The sequence below is a fragment of the Scyliorhinus torazame genome, chromosome 9, assembly GCF_047496885.1.
Source record: "Scyliorhinus torazame isolate Kashiwa2021f chromosome 9, sScyTor2.1, whole genome shotgun sequence".
NCBI lineage: Eukaryota > Metazoa > Chordata > Chondrichthyes > Carcharhiniformes > Scyliorhinidae > Scyliorhinus > Scyliorhinus torazame.
In genome coordinates this window covers 183,172,315-183,197,073 of record NC_092715.1, presented here as the reverse complement: position 1 = coordinate 183,197,073, position 24,759 = coordinate 183,172,315, and the positions used below count along the sequence as shown (strand labels likewise).

Here is a 24,759-nt window from a genome sequence, read left to right as displayed (position 1 = left end):
CCGGCTCATCCATGACCTCGTCAGGTGTGCCCTGTACAACACCTTTAATTGTCTTAACCCTAGTCTCACACACAAGGCTGAGGCGTTCACCTCCGTAACACCTCACACCACAATCCCCCCCCCCACAGCTACCACATCCTCAAACGTTTCCACCAACAGCGTGCCAGCCATAAATTCTTAAAATTTGTAAGAATTTTAAAACCTCTTATAAAATTCCACCGGGGACCACCTGGCCCGGTGCTTTACCCGTTTGCATTTTCCGCATCACCCTCTGAACATCCTCAATCACCACTGGCTCCTCCAACCCTGCCCTATCAGCCCCTTTCACTGTGGGACATTCTTGCCTCTTCAAAAACTCCCTCATATCCAAGTCAATCCCCAGAGCCTCTGACCTATACAACCGTTTATAAAACGCCTCAAATCCCTTTTCACCTGTTCCGGCACAGTCACCAGGCTCTTAACCCCATCCCGGACCTGAACAATCTCCCGGGAGGTCGCCAGTCGGCAGAGATGTCCTGCCAGCAAGCGATTGGCTCTCTTCCCATACTCTTACACCACACACTTTCCCCCCCCTCAACTGGCATACCGCTTTCGCTAAGGGCAAAAGGTCGAACTGCATCTGCAGTTCCTTTCTACTGGCCAAACGTTCCAGAGTGGGATCTTCCGCATACTTCCCATCAACTTCCAGAATTGTGTCTAGCAGCCACTGCCGTTCCTCTCTTGCCTCCTATTCCACTTGCGCCTTAAATGAGATGTCCTCCCATACCACCGACGGCGAGACCTCTCCATTTCTATTATACCAGCATAATCAACAATCACCTTTGCCACCCTCACACAAAAACCCAGATCCACAAGCAGCCCCACTTCCAACCTCCACCCCGGCCTGTGTGCAAGCCCCTTCTCCAAGACCACATCCACCAAGTGCAGAGCGTGATCTGAAATAAAGATCATCATGTATTCTGCTTTCCTCACACCCGACAACAACGACCTTCCCATAATAAAGAACTTAATCCTCGAATATGCATTATGCACTGGGAAAAAAAAGGAATACTCTCTACTCCCGGATGCAAGAACCACCACCAGCCCACTCTCCCCATCTCTTTCATTAACGCTGCCAACACCTTCACTGGCCCCGAAGGGGTCAACAAGCGTGGCTCAGATCGATCGAACACTGCATGTTTAAATCCCCACCTGAAATTAACTGATCCGTGTCCTGGCCCGGCTTAGCTGCCAACATCCTATTCATGCATCATCCCAATTCGGGGCACACACACTAACCAACACCACCAACCTCCCCTCCAAAGCGTCCATTACCATAACGTATCTGCCCCCCTGATATGCCACCACCTCCATCTGAAGCCTCTTACCCATCAGCATCGCTAACCCCCGGGGCCCTGCTAACAAATCCCGAGTGAAACGCCTGGCTCACCCAACCCTTGCAAAGCCTTACCTGGTCCTTCACCCTCAGATGGAACTCCTGCAGCACCATATTGGCCCTCAAGCACTTCAAATGTGAAAAGACTCTTGCCCGCTTCCCCAGCCCACCCATCCCCGCATGTTCCACGTTACCATTATGACTGGGGGTCTCCCCCCCCCCCCCAATTAGCCACGACCATCCCACCAGACATACCAGCCCCCACCCACCTTCTTACACTCACCTTCCACCCAAACTGGCCCCCAGCCCCATCCCATGAATGGGACCAAGCCCTGTCCCTAACCACCGTCAACCAACTACCATTCCCCCCTATTCCAGCATGGTAGAACAGTGGTTAGCACAGATGCTTCACAGCTCCGGGGTCCCAAGTTTGATTTCCATCTCGGGTCACTGTCTGTGCGGACTGCACGCTCTCCCTCTGTCTGTGTGGGTTTCCTCCGGGTGCTCCAGTTCTCCCCCCCCAGTCTAAAGATGTGCAGGTTCGGTGGATTGGCTATGCAAAATTGTCCTTAGTGTCCAGAAAAAGGTTAGGTGGGGTTATGGGGATAGGGTGGAAGTGTGGGCTTAGATGGGGTGCTCTTTCCAAGGGCCGGTGATGACTCGATGGGCTGAATGGCCTCCTCTGCACTGTGAATTTTATGATCCCAGAAACCCTTCCTCTCAAAACCTCTCTGCATGCTCCCCATCCCCACCATTCACACCTCCTAGGTCTGTCGAAGCCTGTCCACACAAGCTCGGCCAGCCACAGCCACTCCCCCCGCCTCACTCCTGTTCATGAGCCAACTTAAGTTTGCAAGCGAGGTGGCTCCCACCAGCACCCTCTTCCCCCCTCATACCCAACACAAAGACCAACAGAAAAATCCCACCACACCCAATCCTTCTAAACAACTAAACCTATTAAACACAAAACAAAGGGGAAACCCCGCCCCAACGCATTACCCTGCTGACCCCAAACCATCACTTTCCAACCATAAGATGAGAAATCAAATTCCAAACTCAGTTCAGTCCCAGTCCTTCAGCCCTCATGAATATCTCCGCCTCCTCAACGAAACGGTCTTTGGGAGTTATACATAACCCTCAGCTTTGCCAGGTGGACCACCCTGAACTGCACACCACTCTTATTCCAAATGGGGTCTGACCAGAGCCTTGTATAGCCTCAACAATACATTCCTGCTCTTGTATTCTAGCCCTCTCGACATGAATGCTAATATTGCATTTGCATTCCTAATTGCCAACTGAACCTGCATGGTTTTTTCAAATTTAAAGTGCCCAATTTCTTTTTCCCAATTAAGGGGCAATTTAGTGTGGCCAATCCACCTACCTGCACATCTTTGGGTGTGGGAGTGAGATCAACACAGGCACGGGGAGAATGTGCAAACTCCACAGAACCTGCATGTTAACCTTAAGAGAATCCTGAACTAGGGTGCCTAAAGCCTCTTTGTGCTTCTGATTTCCGAAGCTTTTTACCATTTGGAAAATAGTCTATGCCTTTATTCCTCCTACCAAAGTGCTTCACCTCACACTTTTCTACATTGCATTCCATCTGACACTTTTGTCCACTCTCCCAGCCTGTCCAGGTTCTTCTGCAGCCCCCTGCTTCCTCAACACAACTTGTCCCTCAACATCATCAGCAAACTTAGCTACAGTGCCTTCAGTTCCTTCTTCCAGATCATTAATATATATCGTGAATAGCTGTGGTCCCAATACAGACCTCTGCGGAACACCACTAGTCACCGGCTGCCATCCTGAGCAGGACCCTTTTATCCCTCTCTCCGTCTTCTGCCAGTCAGCCAATCCTCTAACCATGCCAGTACCTTGTCCCCAACACCATGGGCTCTTATCTTATTTAGCAGCCTCCTGTACGGCACCTTGACAAAGGCCTTCTGAAAATCCAAATAGATCACGTCCACTGGATAAAAGCAAATTACTGCGGATGCTGGAATCTGAAACGAAAGAGAAAATGCTGGAAAATCTCAGCAAGTCTGGCAGCATCTGCAGGGAGAGAAAAGAGATAATGTTTTGGGTCCAATGAGTCTTTGTCAGAGCTTTATCAAAGAGTCATCGGACACGAAACGTTAGCTCTTTTCTCTCCCTACAGATGCTGCCAGACTTGCTGAGATTTTCCAGCATTTTCTCGATCACGTCCACTGGTTCTCCTTTGACTAACTTCCTCATTACCTCCTCAAAGAACACTAACGGATGACTTCCCTTTACAGAAGCCATGCTAACTCAGTCCTATTTTACCATGCACTTCCAAGTACTCTATGATCTCATCTTTAATAATGGACTCTAAAATCTTACCAATGACCGAAGTCAGGCTAGCTGGCCTATAATTTCCCGTCTTCTGCCTCCCTCCCTTCTTAAACAGTGGTGCTACATTAGCCACTTTCCAGTCTTCTGGGACCCTTCCTGCCTCCAGTGAGTTCTGAAAGATTACTACCAATACCTCCACCAACTCCTCAGCTATCTCCTTTAGAACCCTGGTGTGTAGTCCATCCAGTCTGGGTGATATACCCACCTTTCTGTGATCCAGCTCAAAGATGGAGAAGTTTTCCTCCTACCTCAGCAATTTGGCGAACATCCCTGAAAAGTACTCCGTCGGCTTCAGTTGCTCCAGCCCCTCAGGCAGCCCAATGATCTGAACATTCTGCCACTGTGATCTGTTCCCCAGTCCCCCGCTTTGGCTCTCAGCCCCATATTACTTTCTCTACATTCAGCAGCGAGGTGAGCTGGTTACTGTGCTGCGGCCACACCTCCTCCACCCTCTTCAACATCTCACCATGCTCCCGCACAATCTCCGACATCCTTCCAAGAGCCCCCACATCTTCCACCGACCGACCGTTCCCATCATCTCCTTCCATGCCGCTCAAAATGCTGAGCAAACCGCCACTCAAACTTCACCGCCATCACCTCGGCCAGCGTGTCCACCGTAATGGGCCTGATGAGCTTGCTCCTGCCATCTTTCCTCCCACAGAACTCCCCACCGTACTTGGGCTCGCTGGCGGACTTGCGCTCATTCCTTTTTGTGCTGTATTTTTGGGGGTGTTTTCAACACCTCTAATACCCACAAGACAAAGGAGCAGAATTAGGCCACTCGGCCCATCGAGTCTGCTCCACCATTCAATCATGGCTGATATTTTTCTCCTGCCTTCTCCCCATAACCCCTGATCCCCTTATTAATCAAGACTTTATTGAAGACCGTTCACACAAAAGTTTCCCCCAAAACTGTGTGAAAATGGCCAAAACATTAGAACTCTGGCAGGAGTTACCCAATGTGCGGCCTCCATCTACATGTTGTCACCAGAAGTCATCTCTCAGAAAATATTTTGATACCCCACTCACAACTCCCTTGTCCCCAACAGCCTCAGTATGTGGACATCCCAATGTGGAACATATCCCAGAGTGACAAGGAAAGTTCCAGGTTCTGGTTCAATGTCTAGCATGCGTAAAGTTAGATATATGCCAGGAATAGGAGCAATATTTCTCTATGATTAGCTTCAGTATCCAGGGGATAAGATATGAAAAAATATAGTCCCCTTTTCAAATATTTGCCACTGACCTCAGATTGAAAATAAAACTCGAGTTGACATAAGAACATGACAACCAGGAGTAGGCCACGTGGCCCTTTGAGCCTTCTCCGCCACTCATGAGATCATGGCTGATCTTTTGTGGACGCAGCTCCACTTTCCCGCCTGAACACCATAACGCTTTATTCTTCAAAAAACGAGCTATCTTGATCTTGAAAACATTTAATGAAGGAGCCTCAACTGTTTCACTGGACAGGGAATTCCACAGATTCACAACCCTTTGGGTGAAGAAGTTCCTCCTAAACTCAGTCCTAAATCTACTTCCCCTTATTTTGAGGCTATGCCCCTTAGTTCTGTTTTCACCCGCCAGTGGAAACAATCTGCCCGCATCTATCCTATCTATTCCCTTCATAATCTTATATGTTTCTATAAGATCCCCCCTCATCCTTCTAAATTCCAACGAGTACAGTCCTAGTCTACTCAACCTCTCCTCGTAATCCAACCCCTTCAGCTCTGGGATTAACCTAGTGAATCTCCTCTGCACACCCTCCAGTGCCAGTACGTCCTTTCTCAGGTAAGGAGACCAAAACTGAACACAATACTCCAGGTGTGGCCTCACTAACACCTTATACAGTTGCAGCATAACCTCCCTGGTCTTAAACTTCATCCCTCTAGCAATGAAGGACAAAACTCCATTCGCCTTATTAATCACCTGTTGCACCTGCAAACCAACGTTTTGCGACTCATGCACTAGGTCCCTCTGCGCAGCAGCATGTTTTAATATTTTATCATTTAAATAATAATCCAGACATGTTAAGGACAGGGTTGAGCTGTGATGATCTCCATAACAAAATAGTTTGCCAACATTTAACTGTCTCCACGTGAATGTGACTATGCATTTGACGACTACATAACTAGCTTCGAGTCCAGGTCACTTGGCCCAGAATGCCAGCAATGTGGCAACTTCCGTTGGATTGTCATCCCGCCAGAATTACCTGCGCGGGGAATCCTAAGCCTCTGTCTCGTCCAACCTTCCTCACCCAGGCTGGCTGTAATGGGAGGTTTAAAGGAACAATTTACAGGAATAGATAAGTTTTAAAGTTTATGGAATGGCAGGAGGGTGGAGGGAGTGACATTTGTGCAGGGTGTCCCATGTGAGGCCGGGTGGTGGGGTCTGGGTGTTTAAATAGTTATTCTGGGGTTCAAATTTTTTTTCTCGTTCTAACTCTTTCAGAGTAACAACCAGGGTAAAACTGGTAGTTACCAGTTTTAAATCACTTCCCAGCTCAGGGCAATTGTCCAGAGGAAGTTGGCACTTCTGGGCAATTCCCATGCGTGGGAAAGTCTAAGAAGGATTCACAGTGCATCATAGAGGTACCCCCTAAATGTGATACTGAGGAACTGAGGTTATGAATGTCTTCATGACAGAAGGTGTAATTTGGACAAGATCATTTTTGCCAGTCACATATTACACAAATATGGTTTGCAAACTGACTGTTACAAAGAATCACATTAACCATCTCGCTCAATTCTCATCTCTGCTGGGCAGTTGAGAAGCAATTGAAAGTAGTGCTATGTTGTTGAGAGAGAGGGAAATGCCCAGATTCAGGCCAATTCTTTGCAAATCAGTCAGTTGAGTGGCATGCAGCCGGAGAGAGGAGGGGGAAAAAAACTGGAGAAATAAGATTTAATTTACAACACAAAGTCAGCCTGTCCTCTTTCCAGACTGCAAAGCTTTGTGTCTGCTCAGAACGTGAAAAATGGCAAGTTACCAAATTTAAAACCATCAAAATGAAGACTAAAGTATTTGAAGTTTGTTCCTGATTGCTCAGGAGATAGATATGTAATGATCTGTAAATTTTTAATGAATACACCAGCGAAAGTAAAATCATCAAAACTATAAAAACATATCCTTTCTCATGCACCAAACTTGAAGTCTCAAACTTGAAAAATCTCTCCACGATGCAAAAGTAAGATTAAACTATCCTCTCACACACAGATTACTAGCATCCACAGTTTGCAAAATAATTAAAATGTGTCTTGACTGCTCACATTTATTTTTACCACATGACTAATCCCAAAAATCTGAAGTATTTCCACAAACACAAGCCCATAATTACCCAACCGAATAGACTGGCTCGACATTTCTACTTATCCCTCGGTCTCCACCACTACTGTTAGCCTCAGGTTTCACTTACCAGTTTGACTCCCAGACTCTGGTGGTCGCAATCATACGTGGATTTGTCTGCACCACTCGGCAGTTTTTGAGCACTTAATCATTAAACTGGTAGCAGCTATTGTCAACTTAAAACAGTTTATGCACAAATTCAAATTTACTATCACCCGTGGCACAACCCCCCCCCCGCCAATGTCTCAACCAACTATGTGGAAAGGAATCAAAATAGTAGATGAAGATCTCATTTCAGCAAGCTGACTGACGAGTACTTCAAGATTCATTTTTAATTCTGCTATCTTTGCAGAGCCACATAGCTAAAATTGCAAAAACATTTCACTGCTGAATTGCAACTGGGACTAAGAGCTGTTTCTTCCCTATGACCAGCACTGGTGGCAGAGGTCCAGCTCCACACCATGCATCTATCCAGGACAACAGATTCATTTATTCCTCCTTCTTGGTGCATATGTGAATGAGCCAAAATGATGAAAATTAGTAATTGCAGAAAAGAGGATAGTAATGGAGAGAGAGGAAACCACGTCTAAACACTGATAGGGAACTTCAAAGATCACAACCTTTCCAATAAATAACTCAGTTCTGAATGGCTGGCATCATATTCTGAGACTGTGACTCCAAATTTTCAATGCCATAGTCAGGGGAAACCGCCCCATCAACTAACCTATCAGGCCTCTCAAGAATGTTATATTACAATTAGATCATCGCATTCTTCCAAACACAATGGAACATCGGCCCAGTCTCGCCTCTCTTCATCCCAGCAGTCAAGTAAAACTTTTTTGTACTCCTTTGAGGCTAGAGTATCTTTCCATAGGTAGGGGGACGAAATGTGTACAGAGAGTACTCCAATGTGGTCTCACCAAGGCACTAAGTGTTGCACTCAGTCTGCTTCACTCATACTCCAATCCGCCTGTAATTCAGGCCAGCACATCACTTGGTTTCCTAATTGCCTGCATGTTATATTTTCTGAGACCGCAATCCCATAATTTCTCATCCTCACCATTTGAACAAAATTTTGCTCTTCTATTTTCCCTTCTGAAGGGTTCTCTGTTCTCTTTGCAGCAGCGAATGAGAAGGCAAAAGTTTGTTTGGTTTTCAAAATTATTCGAGTAAAAAGGAGAAACTGCTTCCAGTGGCAGAAAGGTCTGTAAGCGGAGGAGACAAATTTAAGGTAACTAGCAAACAAATTAGGTAACATGGTGAAGAAAAGGTGGGGGGGATTCTCCCAGCCCGGGGCCGGGCAGGAGAATACCCGCAACCGGGCCATATTGCCCTGACGCCAACACGCGATTCTCCGCAGAGCGGAGAATCGGCGCGGCACCGGTCGCTGTACATGGCCGGTCCGCCGATTCTCCGGCCCGAATGGGCTGAGCGGCCGCTCTAAAATGGCAGAGTCCTGCCGGCGCCACCACACCTGGTCGCAGCCGGCGGGAACTCTGCGCGCAGGGTCGGGGGCGGCCTGTGGGGTTGGGGGGCGCGCCGATGGGGCCCACCGATCGGCGGGCCGGCCCCTCGCCCCCGGGCCTATTTTCTTCCCGGCCGGCCCCTGAACTCCTGCACCATGTTGCGTCGGGGCTGGTGCATTGAGGGAGGCCACCGCACATGCGCGGGTTGGCGCCGGTGCCACTGCACATGCGCGGATCCCGCAGGGCACAGTTCGCGTCGGGATGGGAGGCTGGAGCGGCGTGAACCGCTCCAGCATCGGGCTGGCCCCCTGTAGCCGCCAGAACTGGTACCCCCAGCAGCCCATTCACACCATCCTGAAACGCGATGGCGTTTCCGACGGCGTAGACACTCTGCCGCCGAATGGGAAAATCCTGCCCGGTATCTCTGCAGAAAATTGTTGTGTGAAATGTACTGCCTCAAATGGTAATGGAAGCAGACAGAAGCCCAGAACTTCCATTCCTGGGGTGTTATACCCTGGTGGTGCCTCAGAAGATGCGCTGGGGGACCCCACAGATTTCCCTATGCGAAGATTGCATGGTAATTGCCCGGGCATGCCTGGGAAGTTCAAAATTCCGAATGGCATCTACCCTACACCAGGAGCCATACTTCAAATTAAATGAGACAACTTGAACTCTGACTTCTGGCAGAAAAATAAATGGATTAAAACCTCTCAATTCCTAGTATATTACTGGCCCCATTGCTACCTGGCCCCTCAAGAACAAAGAACAGTACAGCACAGGAACAGACTCTTCGGCCTTCCAAGCCTACGCCGATCATGTGTCCTAACTAGACCAACTGCCTGTATCCTTCTATACCCCATCTGTTCATGTCTCCATCTAGATAAGTCTTAAAGGTCGCTAACATATCTGCCTCAACCACCTCACTTGGCAGTGCATTTCAGGAAACCACCACCCTCGGTGTTAAAAATAATGAGGCTGTTATCTCCAACTTCTTCTTGAACCTATGCTAATATTTGGACTATGCTAAATTAGCCATTTTCAGTGATTGGAAAATATAAAGTAAAGCAAAAACTATTACAACTTTGAATGTGATTAAAGACAAACTGGCAAATGTCAAATATTTCTATTTTGTTTTGTCAATGACTAATCACCAGCCCTTGGCAGTGGCATAGTGATGTAATCAGCAAAGTATTTTCCAAGCACTGGTGCATTCTTTCAGGTCAAAGAATATACTCACCCTATCAACTCCTATCATGCATCTTGTCACAGTGTGCAAAGGCAGCGTACACCAATCATTCAGTTTCAAATGAACATAACCAAAATAAGGAGCAACGTTAGCTTTAAAAAAAAAAACATTGGCCCCAGGTCTCCAAACCAGGATTGGAAGCCCCATTTCGGACCCTAATCAGGCAAGAAAAATGCAGTTATCTGGCTCCGATCTTTCCGAGCGAGCTTCCGATGGATGATCCTTCAAACCCAACCCAGTACAGCAAAACTCATGAGGAGCAGTTCAGGGAATCTGTGCAGAAGCCATGCCCCCATTTTGCTGCATGAGCTACTGCAATCCAGTAAATAAAGAGTTTAAATGTCTCAAAGCTGCTTTGAAAACTATGGAGCTATCAAGAGAAGGTAAATGTGCAAAGTAGGGTGGATAAAAGGGTAGAGCTGATGGGCGAATGGTTAGGTGGGTCGAGGGAGTTGGGTCAAGTTGGATCAGGATGTCAGAGCGGAATCTTGTGCTGGGGACTTGTCCGGCTGGGGGAAATCAGAGGGGCGAGTCCGGTGATTGTGTGTTGTATAAATTATCTAGATATTAGGTTAGGGCCCAGATATTCCATTCCCTGAAGGAATGCACCCTGGTGACATCCTGGGCATTGTGCTTGGGACCCCTTAGAAGCCCCAACACAAGAACTCTGCCAGAATTCTCCGGCAAGTTTCCTGGGGAAATATCCTGCGCTTGGAACTCTCCAAAACCCCGTTTTAAAGTCAGAGACCTCAGATGGTTCCAACTCAAGAATAGTTACCCAGGAGACGCTAGAAGGATTACAGCAGTTTCCATCTGCTGGGAAACTATACATCCGCAAATCTCACCCCCCCCCCCCACACAAAACCTCCTGTGTGAACTACCCCCTGACCCCACACCCATGACCCCACACCCCACGCCCTGATCAGTTGGCTACCCCCAACTATTCTACCCCACCCTCTTCCCCTCCCTGTTCACCCTACCCCCTCACCTTACACAGTTACTTTCTCTGTTACTTCGTTAAAGGGGCTGGGACTTGGCAGCTAGTGCTGTAAAGAGGGTGCGTGACTTTGTTTCTCCTGATGATCCTAATCTGTACTGAAGGTCTCCGGGAGCAGTTACACTCCGTTAGTTTGCTGGATTTTTGAATCGAACTGGCTGAAAAATGTGGAGCTCTAGTCTAAGGTAGGAAAATATGACTGGAGCCCATCCCATGGAAAATTCGGCCCTAGGTTTTAACATTTATTGAGTAACTATCCAGATAGGCAAATTGGAACCATTTGAAATCTTTGGCTAACAGAGTTGCAGACTTTCAGAGGGTCCCGGGAAGCAGAGTAATTATCCATCGGAGGTTCAAACTTCTTGGACAATTCCTACAGAGTCCTTAAGTTGGGATTTGAGGGGTGCGGTGGTGCATCTCCTGCAGGCCGGAAGATTTAGGCCATCATATTTAGCAGCTAAACAAATTTTTAGGGGCGTCACTGAACCTTTGTGTAAAAGTGTAGAAAGTAACGGTACTCCGTTCTTACTTTTGTCGATCTCCTGATTTGGGAGGGGTGGGGAAATCAAATCTTTGGACAATGTATAAGTTCAGGTTGGCTTATCCAGATGCCATGTAAAGACCTAATAGCTGGTGGCAAGCCCCTCAAAAATATAAGCTTTAAACATAAAGATAAACAAATCCTTGCTAATTGTTGTAAAAATTGTACCTGATACTCAACTTTGTGCAGTTGTGAAAACCTGTGGGTGCAACTGGCAATAATAGATGCCAATACAAAAAAACAAACTTGCATTCATATAGCACCTTTCACATCCAGTATTTCCAGAAGTTCTTCACAAATCAAGTGTAACTGGCAGCTCTCAGATATCAGTGAGTTAAATTAATTAATCTGTTTTGCCAAGTGATGATTGTGAAATAAATGGAGGCATTTGTGTATTTGTTTTCTGGAAATGGGATATTTTTAAAAAATTCTTAATAATAATGTCATTGAATTTTACAATGGCATTGGAAGCTGATGGGGGAATCGAGTATATCATGAAAAGGTTTAGTCCGCTGACCATATTCAAACCAAAACCGGCACTGACCATTTAGAGTGGAAGGAGCATAGGTTAGGGCAAGTTTAATAAAGAAAGGAAACAAAGACTTGCATTTATATTGTGCTTTTCACAACCAGCTAATACAGTACTTTTTGAAGCATAGTCACTGTTTGGAATGAAGGAAATGCGGTAGCCAGTTTCCGCTCAGTAACTCCCACAATCAACAGTGTGACAGTGACCAGATAACGTGCTTGGTCAGGACACTGGGGATGACTGCCCAGACTCCTCTTCAAAATAATGCCACAGGTCTTTCACATCCACCCGAGTAGGCAGATGAGATATCACTCGAAAGATGCACTCCGACAGTGCAGTGCTCCCTCAGTACTGCACTGGAGTGTCAACCGAGATTCTTTTGTGCTCAAGCCTTGGAGTGGAGCTTGGACTTATAACCCAGTGACTCAGAGCAGAATGTGTTATACCAACTGAACTCTGATTGGCATATACATAGCCTTCTTTGGTAGTCAGATAAATAAAGGTAATGAAAGAATGTAGAATGGGATGTACCGGCTGTTAACGCCTGCGGGAAATTCCAATTGCACGCTGGCGCACTCGTTTCCCGCGATGAGGGGTGCTGTCAATGGAAAATCTCATTGACAACAGGGGGACAGGTTGATCCCGCTGGCGGGCCGCCTCACCCATTGAAAAACACGCGGCTGGGTGGTTGGTAAATCCCACCCACAGAGAAATCCCTTATATAGAGCACTTTACAATTACGCAAAATCATCTAAGTAGTTTCCATATTAGGGAACCAAAATGTTGCCAGCCTCAACGTAAATTTCCGGTTCAGAGTAGCTGGCAAGACTCAACGGGCTGAGTGGGCTCTCCGGTAATTATTCCTGAGTGACTCCCAGGCTCTCTGGATATCTCCCGGCTGGACGGGACTCATCCCAGGTTCGATTTCCGGTTTGGGTCACTGTCTGTGTGGAATCTGCATTCTCCCCGTGTCTGTGTGGGTTTCCTCTGGGTGCTCCGGTTTCCTCCCACATTCCAAAGATGTGCAGGTAGGTTAGGTGGTTTGGCCATGATAAATTGTCCTTAGGAGTGTCCAAAAAGGTTAGGTGGGGTTACTGGGTTACGGGGATAGGGTGGAGGCATGGGCGTAGGTAGGGTGCTTGTTCCATGGGCCGAATGGCCTCCTTCTGTACTGTAAATTCTATGATTCTATGATTCGTGGCCCCTAATCTGGGTGGATGGGAAACTTTGTTCCTTTTTTTTTTAAATAAACATTTTATTGAGATATTTTTTGGTATTATAACAACACAAAAAACAATGTACATGAAACTATAAATAGTGCAAAAGCCGTCTCCCTCCCTTACAGGTCCCACCTTTATTAACCCCCTACTCGAAGCTAATCTAACCCGCGCCCCCCCCCCCCTTTCTGCTGACGATTAATTTAAAAGAAGTCGACGGACGGTTGCCACCAGGGGCGAACCCTAACAGTGACCCTCTCGAGGCAAACTTGATTTTCTCCAGACAGAGAAAGCTAGCCATGTCCGATAGCCAGGTCTCCGACTTCGGGGGCTTTGAGTCCCTCCAAGCTAATAGTATCCGTCTCCAGGCTACCATGGAAGCAAAGGCCAGAACCTCTGCCTCTTTCTCCTCCTGGATTCCCGGGTCTTCCGACACTCCGAAAATCGCCACCTCTGGACTCAGCACCACCCTTGTTTTTAAACACTGTGGACATGACATCTGCAAACCCCTGCCAAAATCCCCTAAGCTTCAGACATGCCCAGAACGTGTGGACATGGTTCGCTGGTCCTCCCGCACATTTTGCATACCTGTCTTCCACCCCAAAGAATCTGCTCATCCGGGCCACTGTCATGTGAGCCCGGTGAACAACCTTAAATTGTATCAGGCTGAGCCTGGCACATGTGCTGACGCGTTGACTCGACTCAACGCGTCCGCCCATAGACCATCCTCTATCTCTCCTCCCAGCTCCTCCTCCCACTTGCACTTCAGCTCCTCAGTCTGCACCTCCTCTGACCCCATAAGTTCCTTGTAAATGTCCGAGACACTCCCTTCTCCTACCCACCCTCTGGAAACTACCCTGTCCCGAATCCCCTTTAGCGGTAGGAGCGGGAAGGTTGACACCTGTTTAATCGGAAGTCCCGCACCTGCAGATACCTGAATTTGTTTCCCCTCGCCAACCCAAACTTCTCCTCCAGCGCCCTCATACTCGGAAAGCTCCCCTCTATAAACATATCCCCCATCCTCTCAATCCCTGCTCTCCGCCATATCTGGAACCCCTTCATCCATACTTCCTGGGGCAAACCGGTGATTATTTCAGATTGGGGACAAGACCGATGCTCCCTCTGCTCCCACATGTCTCCTCCATTGCCCCCAGACTCTCAGGGCCGCCACCGCCACAGGGCTGGTGGAGTACCGTGCTAGCGGGAATGGCAGAGGCGCAGTTACCAACGCCCCCAAACTGGTGCCCTTGCATGAAGCTGCCTCCATACGCCCCCGTTCCGTCCCCTCCCCCACCACCCACTTCCTGATCATGGTTATATTCACCGGCCAGTAATAGTTACTAAAATTTGGCAGCGCCAGCCCGCCCTCTCCCCGACTCCGCTCAAGCATTACCTTCCTTACCCACGGGGTCTTGCCCGTCCAAACAACGCCAGAGATCACTATGTTGACCCGTTTAAAAAAGGACCGCGGAATAAAGATGGGGAGACATTAAAATGCGAACAGGAATCTCGGGAGGACCGTCATCTTCACCGTCTGCACCCTCCCAGCTAATGACAACGGGAGCGCGTCCTATCTCTGAAAATCGGCCTTCATTTGGTCTACTAGCCAGGCCAGATTTAATTTATGCAACCGGTCCCATTTTCGCGCCACTTGAATGCCTAGGTACGTAAAGCTTCCCCTCTAAACGGCAGCTCCCCCAATCGCCTCTCCTGTCCCCTCGTCTGGACCGCAAACATCTCACATTTCCCCATATTTAGCTTATACCCCGAAAACCGGCCAAATTCCCCTAGAATCCTCATGATTTCTTCCATCCCCTCTAATGGGTCCGATACACAGAAGCAGGTCGTCTGCATAGAGCGAGACTCTGTGCACCTCCTCCCCCCCCCCCCACCCCCCCCCCCCCCCCACTCCCCCGGACCAGCCCCTTGAGGCTCTCAGAGCCATTGCCAATGGCCCTATAGCTAGCGCGAACAACAGTGGGGAGAGGGGGGCATGGAAACTTTGTTCCTTTCCCATTGTGCCTGTTCCAGGTTCTCCTGACAGTAACTCCAGTTAGGATGGAGAAGTTGGTGAAAAGGAGATTGAGGGGAGATGTAAAAGCGGTATACTAGATTATGCCAAGGTTGAGTAAGATAGACAAGGAAAATGATTCCCATTCGTTGATTGCACAAGGAATCTTGCAAGGTTTTGGGCAACATGTGTAGGTCGGATTTGAGGAGGATCATTTAGGGACTGGTTTAGCACAGGACTAAAGAGCTGGCTTTTAAAACAGACCAAGGCAGGTCAGCAGCACGGTTCAATTCCGTACCAGCCTCCCTAAACAGGCACCGGAATGTGACGACTAGGGGCTTTTCACAGTAACTTCATTTGAAGCCTACTTGTGACAATAAGCGATTTCCATTTCATTTTTCATTAAATTTTATAAATGCAACGAGTGGTAATGATCTGGGACTCGTTGGCTATGAGGGTGGTGGAAGCAAAGATGATTAGTGATCTTCAAAGAAAATTGGGTGTATAACCTGAAGGGCTGTGGCGATAGGGCATGAGAACAGAGAGCTAGAATTAATGTGATGGGCCAAATGGCCTTCAACGTGTCACAATACCGGTGATTATTTGATCATTCATTTATTTGCGGTCAATATCACTTGCTGTATGACAGATAATAGGAGTAGGCCATTCGGCCCTTTGAGCTTGTTCCTGCATTCAATACGATCCTGGCTGATCCTCTACCTCAGTGCCAGACTTGCACTCTCTCCAGGCCCCTTGACACCTTTCTTAGAGTCTAGAAATCTATCTCCGCCTTCTTAAATGTATTCAGTGGCTTGACCTCCACAAGACTTGTGTGGTAGAGAATTTCACAGGTTCACCACCCTGAGTGAAGTAGTTTCGCCTCACTCTCAGTCAGAAATGACCCGAGTCTACCCCTTATTCTGAGACTGTGACACCTTGTTCTAGACATCCCAGCCAGAGGGAACAATATTCCTGCATGCAGTCTGCCCAGCCCTATCTGCATTTTTAATGTTTCAATTAGATCTTCTCTCATTCCTCTAAATTCCAGTGAAAACAGGCCCAGTCAGCCCAATTTCTCCTCATAATTCAACCCTGCCATCCCAGGAGTCAGTCTGGTGAAACTTTGCTGCATCCCCTCTATGGCAAGTATATCCTTTCTTAGGTAAGGAGACCAAAGTGGCACGCAATACTCCAGGTGTGGTCTCCCCAAGGCCCTACACAAATGCAGTATGACATCCTTGCTCCTGTACGAAAGTCCTCTTACAATGAAAGCCAGCATATTATTTGCCTTCCTGACTCCTTGCTGTACCTGCATGTTTGCTTTCAGTTAATGGTGTACCGGGACACCAAGGTCCCTATGGACGTCAACATTTCCCAATCTATCACCATTTAAGTAACGCTCTGCCATTTTGTTCTCGGTCCATAGTAGATAACGTCTCATTTATCCATGTTATGCAGCGTCTGTCATGTTTGCCCACTCACTCAACGAATCACCTTGAAGCATCTTAACATCCTCCTCACCACTCACATTCCCACCAAATTTTGTATAGTCAGAAAACTTACATTTGGTTCTTTATTCAAATCATGGATGTATATTAGTGTAGAAGATTGTAGTTTAGTCGGGCAGTATGGTCGGCACGGGCTTGGAGGGCCGAAGGGCCTGTTCCTGTGCTGTACATTTCTTTGTTCTTTGTTGTTCTTTGTTCTTTGTATATGATGAATAGCTGGGGACCAAGCACTGATCCTTGTGGGACCCCACTGGTCATCACCTTCCACTTAAAAAAAACTCTACTTTTTTCAACCAAAATATTACCCCCCAGCCCCATGTGCTTTAATTTTGCATACTGACCTCTTATGTGGAGGTTTATCAAAAGTTTTCTGAAAATCCACATCCACTGGTTCACCCCCATTTGTTCTACTAGATGGGTGCTCAAAAATCTCGAGTGGGCTTGTCAAAAATAAATTTCTCTTCATAAACCCATATTGTCTTTGTCTAATCCCATTGATATTTTCCAAGTGTTCTGCTTATAATAGACTCTTGCATCTTCCCTACTATTGACGTTAGGCTTACCAGTCTGTAATTCCTGGTTTTCTCCCTCTTTTCTTTTAAAATTCCTGCAGTGTAGAAGGAGGCCGTCCAGCCCATCAGGTTTGCACCAATCCTCTGAAAGAGCTCCCACACTATCCCTGCAACCCAACCTAACCTTTTGGACACTTAAAGGGGCAATTTAGCATTGTCAACCCACCTAACCTGCACTTCTTTGGACTGTGGGAGGAAACCTGAGCACCCAGAGGAAACCCACGCAGTCAAGGGGAGAAAGTGCAAACTCCGCACAGTCACCCAAGGCTGGAATTGAACCCGGGTCCTTGGCACTGCGAGGCACTCCTTTTTTAAATAGTGGAATTACATTTGCTATCCTCCAGTCTGTCGGGACGGTTTCAGAATTTTGGAAGATGGCACTATTTCCATGGCCACTCCCTTTCACACCTTGGGATATAAATTATCAGGTTCTGGGGATTTATTGACTTTCAGTCCCCGAATGTCTCCAGTACTTTTTCTTTAGTTAATACTAATTTTCTTCAATTCCTTCGAGCTAGACCTGGGTTCCGTAACATTTCTGGGAAGTTATTTGTGTTTTTCTCTGTGAAGACAGAACTAAAGTAGTTGTTTAATTGTGCTGCCATTTTTTTGTTCTCTATTATAAATTCTCCTTTTTCGGACTATATGGGCCTATATTTGTCTCCACTAATCTTTTTCCATACTTATAGAAGCTTTTACAGACCATTTTTGCAAGCTGTTATGGTCTATTTTCCTCTCTTAATTAATCTCTTGGTCCTGCTTCGCACTATTCCGAACTGCTCCCAATCCTTTGTCTTGCTATTTTCTCTAGCAACTTTATTTGACTCCTCTATGGATCCAACACTATCCCCAAGTTCTTCTGTTAGCCATGGTTGGGCTGCTTTTTTTGTGTGTTTTTGTGCCAGAAAGGAATGTGTAACTGTTGCCATGCATACATTCATTCCTTAAATATTAGTCATTGCCTATGGAAATTAACAGCTGTGTTTGCCTACAGAACAATGATTGGACATTAAAGCGTAATTCACTGACTGTAGTATTCAAGGATGTAAATGATAGGTTGTAGTAAGTTATGGAAATCGTAGTCAAACTGAATGCATTAAAGTGCTGAGAAATTGCATACAATGAAGTAAATATTGCCCTGCTTCTTGGCAAGAGCAAACCAGTCATAACTTAAATTGGTCGGAAATTCAGGCAATATGTCAGGTTACTATTTGTCCGTAATGAGTAAAAGAGTGGTAATCGTAATGCATTTAAGTAAACTTATTATTTGCTATATTCTCAACTTAAGAAAATTTTTACTGCAATGAGGCAATATTGTATAGACTTTCACCAACTTTAAATGTCGCAACCAGGTGACCCGCAAATAGCAAAAGGTTGAGTGAGTTATAATTTTTCACTTGAACCAAAGTGTGACTACCATAAATGTTCTTCCATCTATACCTTAAAACATATCGCAGCCAAACCAGATTTATTTTCTTCCTTTGATTCAGATGTTTTTCAACGTTACACGAATTTGATAGAAATTTGCAACTCAGTTAAGGACAAAGAATATTTACATTTTTGGCAAACGCTTTTAAAGCATATGGGATATCTCACAGTATAACAGATAATCTATCACATGCAATTGGGTAGTCTCACGACATTCAAAACGTTGTAATCACTGACAAACATGTGGAAGAGTGATGAAAATTCCATTTAGTCACAGGCATGCATAAATTGGTTTAATTGAACATATGTGATGGCAAAAGATTTAAGGTAGTCCAATTTGTAAGTTTTGTCATCAGTTAAGCGTGAGGAAACCCATCAAAACACTTGCGTCAGTTACAAAGGTACATACCCACGAGAATCACGGGCTTGCAACTAACCTGTAATTATGGTCTCCGGACAAGGGTCGACAACATCACTGCTCATTTCCTCAGTGCTCCCATATTTCATTACAGAATTTATTGAAGTCAGCGTATTGATAAGCTGTGAATTGAGAGATCCAATCTGAGAGTGGGGTTCTCCAAATGCATCGGCCAGCTCAGTATAATTTTCAGCCAGTAGCATCTGCTGCTCCTGTAACAACTTTTGCACACGCTCAACGTAATGATTCAATGTGGATTCTGACTCTGGATTTGACATAAGATCAGTATCTTGGCTTTTTGCAGCAAACACAGGCTCACCACCGACACCGATGCTTTTTGTGCTGGGAGTCCCATGTTGATGATTAATTGTGCCACAACCAATACTTCTCGTTTTCAAACCAACAAGATAGTTCTCATTTACGCTCAACTGCCCAATTCCGAAATCTTTCATCTTGACCGATGACTTGTCCAAATCTATATCATAAGTGGCTGTTGTGCCTACACCAATGGAGCGCGTTTTAATAGTTGCACTGATGTCCTTCACTCTACCGTCTCCCACAGCTACAGTTCGTGTTTCAATGACTGCAGTGTTGGTCTCTTTATCATAATTGCTCACAAGGGTATTGGTCGCGGAGTCTGCAACTGTTATTAGCTCAGTATTTGTGAATTGATTCAATCTATCGACGTCTGTGTGAGTTTGCCGGTTTGCAGTTTGGGGTACTGCCATTACAGCTGAATCAACTGTATTAACTGGTACAGTGTTCGTACTAGAGGAGATCAGTTCTTTTGGTTGGCAAACAATAACATCTACTGAACAATCACCACAGCCTATTGACTTAGATTCCTTGATTTGTAGAACTTTTTCTCTCATCTTGATAAGCTCTTGCATACACCCGTCTGTGTTTATGGCCACATCTGAGAAACCTTTCTCCATCCCACAATTCATAGTTTTATCACACATTACAACATGATGACCTACACCCATATCCTGCAATTCCACTTTCTCATGTACAACCCAGCAGCTCAATGGTATATCTGGTCCCACAGCAACATCTCGGATATCAGGCCTACAAGTGACTCCAGTGCTGTGTGTTTGCTGATGAGTGCCTACACAAGCATCACAATAGTTTACATGGTCACCAACCATTTGGTTTTTTGTTTGTACTGTTGCTTGTATTGATGCACTGGAGACCAACGGTTGTGCCATTACATATTTATCTGTCTTTTTCCTGGATCCAGCAACCTGTAGCTCTAATTTCAGTTTACTCATCTCCACTTCGTGTGTAGTTTCCTTTAACTGCACCTCAAGCCTGTAGATTTTCTCTTTAAGCGCATCGATGGTCTCCTGTTGCAGTTCAATTTCCACCTCTGCCTCTGTAGTGATACCTAACAGAGTTTCAGTGACCCCAATACAGGCATCCGTCTGCTTGACAGCTGCCCCGACTGCTACATCTTTGAAATGTCTCGCAGATCGATGGTAAACCACAAACTCATTCATGTTCAGATCTGTTCCCACAGCTATGGACCTGTACTCTTTGGCTTTCGCCAAAGGTTGCGTAGATATTCTACTGCCAGTCTGCTTCTCGTCACTACTCTCCTGTATCTTTTTTTCAAGAGCCTGCATTTCTGCAGTCAGTTGCCTGAACTCCTCCATTCTCAATGAGCTCTGTTCTAAACTTTCCATTTCATCTTCTGAGTCAATGTGCAATTCTCCTCCCTGCTTCGTCTGCAGCATTTGCTCAAAATGGTCTGCATTGCCTGCACTGTAAGATCGCTTTCGAAACCCAGATGTGACATTCTGATTCAAATTCTTTTGGCTTTTCAGCTGTGCTGTTAACTGCCTTCTTTCTTCCTGTAACACTGAAATTTTTACCTGTAGAATCGGAATCGTTTTCACTTGCTCCTCAAGCTCTTTGAGTCTTCGGAGCGCAACCACCATTTGCTCTCTGATGTGCTGAAGGTGCATTGGAGTAACATTTGTGACGGGCGTTGTGATACCTGAACTTAAAGGACTATGACGAATGGAACTACCCATGGATGAAGTGAAATAAGGATTATAATCTCCATTTGCCTGGAAACCATTATGAATTTGCTGAGAATTTGGGGACGCTTGATTCAGTCCAGTAGATCCTGTAAATGAAGCTAAAGAATTTGTAGAGCCCATGCCTCCAAAACTTGCAAACCTCGGTCGCCGTGCATCTCCAACAGTTGACTGCATGATCAATCGCTCTTGCTCCAACCTTCTACGGGTTTCCATCAGCGTTTTCTCAACATGGAAGTTATGTGCTGTGGGTCTCGGTGATGGCGGCGGCAACAGTTTTTCTTGAACAGACAAAAATGCTGGTGATGCCTCAATACCACTACCTCTTATTTGAGGAGGATGCTGACTTCTTGCACCAATAAATAATGATGGTGACAATTTGTTGTCTTCACTGTTGGAGGAGGACAGGGATTCTGTCGAGGTCCATCCGCTGACCTGGTCCCCAGTGCTTCGAGGGTTTGCAGGCGTTCTAGCCACTTTGGACTTTCTTTGAATGTTCAGTTTCTTTATGGTGTTTCCTCTTTGTATATCATCGACATATTTAAGGAAATCCAAGTCTATTTGAAAGCCATAAGGAGTTTCCACAGAATATGGAGATTGTGGATCCTTTTCATCTTCTCCATTTAAAGATTGCCCTCCTTTTTCTGCTGGAGAAATTTAAAATAAAAATATATTTTTAAAAAGTCTGCCTGTAGACAGTTATAATTCAAAGTCAAAATGTAAGAGTTTCCTTTTAAACATCACTAACTGAGAAATCCTGATAAAGTTTAACACAAAGCAAAGAGAAAGCCATTTTACTTGGTGCATTTTGCAATCATAGCACATGACAAAGAGTTTTAATAATCGCTTTACTGTGAAATGCCACATTTAGTGGGTAAAGATACACCTCTGCAGATGCCTTTATTAGCAGCAAGCTATAGATTTCTGTTAAAACTGATCTTGATATAAAGCTTCAGAAGTAGAAATCTTTTGGATCTTAACTTCTGTGCATTAATCAGGTGCCCACATGCACTGCAGTGAACCATATGTTGAAAGATTCCTCTGAGGTACAGAAAAGGTAAATACACAAACTTTTCCTGCTGAAAGCAGAACACTGCTGCCTTCAGTCTCTCATTGCATCTCTTTCGGAGGGAAAGGAGAGTTAAAATTTTACTTAAAGTTGAGTTTAAAGGGAATTATCTACTGTGTTTAAGTAACAGTGTTTTTTTTGTCACAAGTCGTCCCAATCAGATTTTGCTCTGCTGAGCACACTCACTAAAAATATGCAGTCAGACCTGTTTCCAACATGGCCTGAAATTCCACAGCTAGAAGAGGAACTGTCTAATCAAATATCAGGGTAGAACCATCGTACCCACTCTAACTAATTATTGCACATTATTGAACAGTTTTAAAATGGCTATACACCCTAAAAGAGCGGCTGCTGTTTCAGACTCATTAACTGTGCTGGTTTTGGCCTATACTACTGAACAGGAAAAGGAGAATTCCATTACTTACGACTGCAGACAAGCAACTGTGAAGAAACAAGATCCAGCTTCTGAAATGGTGGCCAAGTTTATGTAGCATATACATCCAAGCTTTTGTCCCTCACTCTCTCTCCCCCACCTCCCCCTCTCCCCAACCAGCAAGAAACAAATTTGCAATCTATAATCGAGAGCTTCAGACACTTTTAGCAAACTTCAACTACGCTGAAAGAGCCGTCAGCTGAAGTCCTGCCTGCTCTAACTCACACTGTGCCCTAGAAGGGAAAATTCCAGTATTAGTGTAAACTTAGCCAAGTACAGCACACCGCAGCATAGGCTGGGCTAACACCAATGAAATCTCTGTTTTTCAAAATATCCTCAGTTCTCCCACCTGCTTCTGAACACTGTCTTTTTGAATGGAAACAGAGCTCCTTCTGTTCATTCAAACTGAAACATAAAAAACCCGCACACAATCTACAATATAACATGGTTTGAATTCGGAAAAGTATACAACTAAATTTCATTTTTTAAAAAACTGTTGCAATGATATTAAAATAATTTAAGTCTCAAAGCTCCTCCTACCTTCTCAAAATGCTTCATTAATGTGTGAAACCTGAAGGGCTTTCAAAAGGTTTCTTTCAAAATTATAGTCCCGAATTTAACTTGGGGCAGGAATCAACAGTATGGGGTCAAAGCGAGTGGTGGCTTCAACTCCCAGACTTCAGTTGAAGCCTTGACATGAGATTCCACCCGAAGCACCACTGGCCACTCGGGATCTAAAGTCATGGGGGGAGCTGGCCAGGGCGTCAGGCAATTATTGGAGACCTGTCGAAACGGTCCCCGGCAAAGTAAGTGGGTGGGGTGAGGGGAATTGGGAAAATCAAGGTTTTGGATTGAGGCAATCCCAGGTTGGGGAGACTCAGGGAACCCATGTGGAGCAAGTACAGCATGCATGGCCAACAAGAAATCAATTTAAAGTAAAAAAAAAAGAAAGATTCACTTCCGAGGGCCTCCTGTGCCAAGGATACTTTCTGCCTACGGCATTCACTGGCCGATTCAAGACTGTACATGCCGTAGCTGAGTCCACAATTCAAATGGTGCGTATGCCTCAGGTATGCCAGCAGACATTTAAATCAGGCCCCACTTCTCTGAGCAAATGGCCTGGAAAGAGCATGCATTAATATGACAATTTTGATGGAGCAAAACATTCCAAGGCACTAAGTTAAGTCTGAAGGATTGGATGGCACATCAGGGTATAGTAGGAAACCCTGCATAGTCTTAATCTACCATGCATACCAGTCCAGAGATTAAAAATCAGGCTTTATGGACAAAATGAAACCACTCCAATAAATCAGCCTTTTTACTTTTGTTAAGGTTCTAACTATTTATATATATATATATATATATATATATATATATATATATATATATATATATAAAAGACTAATTACCATCGCACTAACAAAGCTTTCCTTAATGGCGAGAATAGTCTAGGGTGCTCAAGGAGAGGGAGCAAAATCTCCCTACAACTGGATTCAGATCTTCCAGTCTCCGAATGGTCGGATACCAGACGTACCTACGAAGATGCGCTACGGGATTCCTTGACATTCCATTGCAAGGACTCCGTAAGAATTGCCCTGAAGTTTGAACTTCAACTGGCAATTCTCCTGCTCCCTGGGACCTTCCGAAAAAGGTCTCCAACGCTTTGAGTTAGTGTCGGAGGCTTTGGACAGTCCTAACTTGCTCACTTTAATAGTTATCCAGGAAACAACCTAGTCTAGCATCTGGGTAACTAGACAATTGACCTCCTCCACAATCATTCACATTGACCGCTTGACTACCCCTCAATCCTGGACTACCCTAACCTCATGATCTGACTAGCCCTTGAACCAACGAGCCCCTACCACCCAACTCCCCCGACCCTACTCCTCCCAAACCCATCTAGCTCCCGACCCAACCAAAATACATCCTGACCTGCTTACTATCCTCTCCATTACCCACCCTACCTTGTTACCCCCTCACCCAACCCTCTTAACACACCCAGTTACCTCCTTACCCAACCCACCCGATCACCTTACCCACCCCTACCTACCATCTCTCTATAGCATTTCAAAGCACCTTTGAAAATTTAAACTCGACTACCTGGAATGCAGCTGCCTGAGCTATGAAAAAGGGGAGTGGCTTCTGCGTAGATTCTCTATAATGCTTCCCACGCGCTTTCTTGCACCAGTTCA

The 24,759-nt window shown here is 45.7% G+C and overlaps 1 protein-coding gene across 7 annotated transcripts in view; it reads right to left on the bottom strand.

Annotated features, from left to right (window-relative positions):
* Positions 1–24,759, bottom strand: part of kank1a (KN motif and ankyrin repeat domains 1a) — a 441,925-nt gene that overhangs the window by 76,357 nt on the left and 340,809 nt on the right. For 5 of the 7 annotated variants that reach the window (XM_072516870.1, XM_072516869.1, XM_072516872.1 and 2 more), the window contains one exon: positions 19,043–21,712. In XM_072516870.1, the coding sequence (XP_072372971.1) occupies positions 19,043–21,712 (2,670 nt within the window). The remainder of the gene's footprint in view (positions 1–19,042; positions 21,713–24,759) is intronic. The other 2 variants (XM_072516874.1, XM_072516875.1) reach the window with 1 other exon arrangement.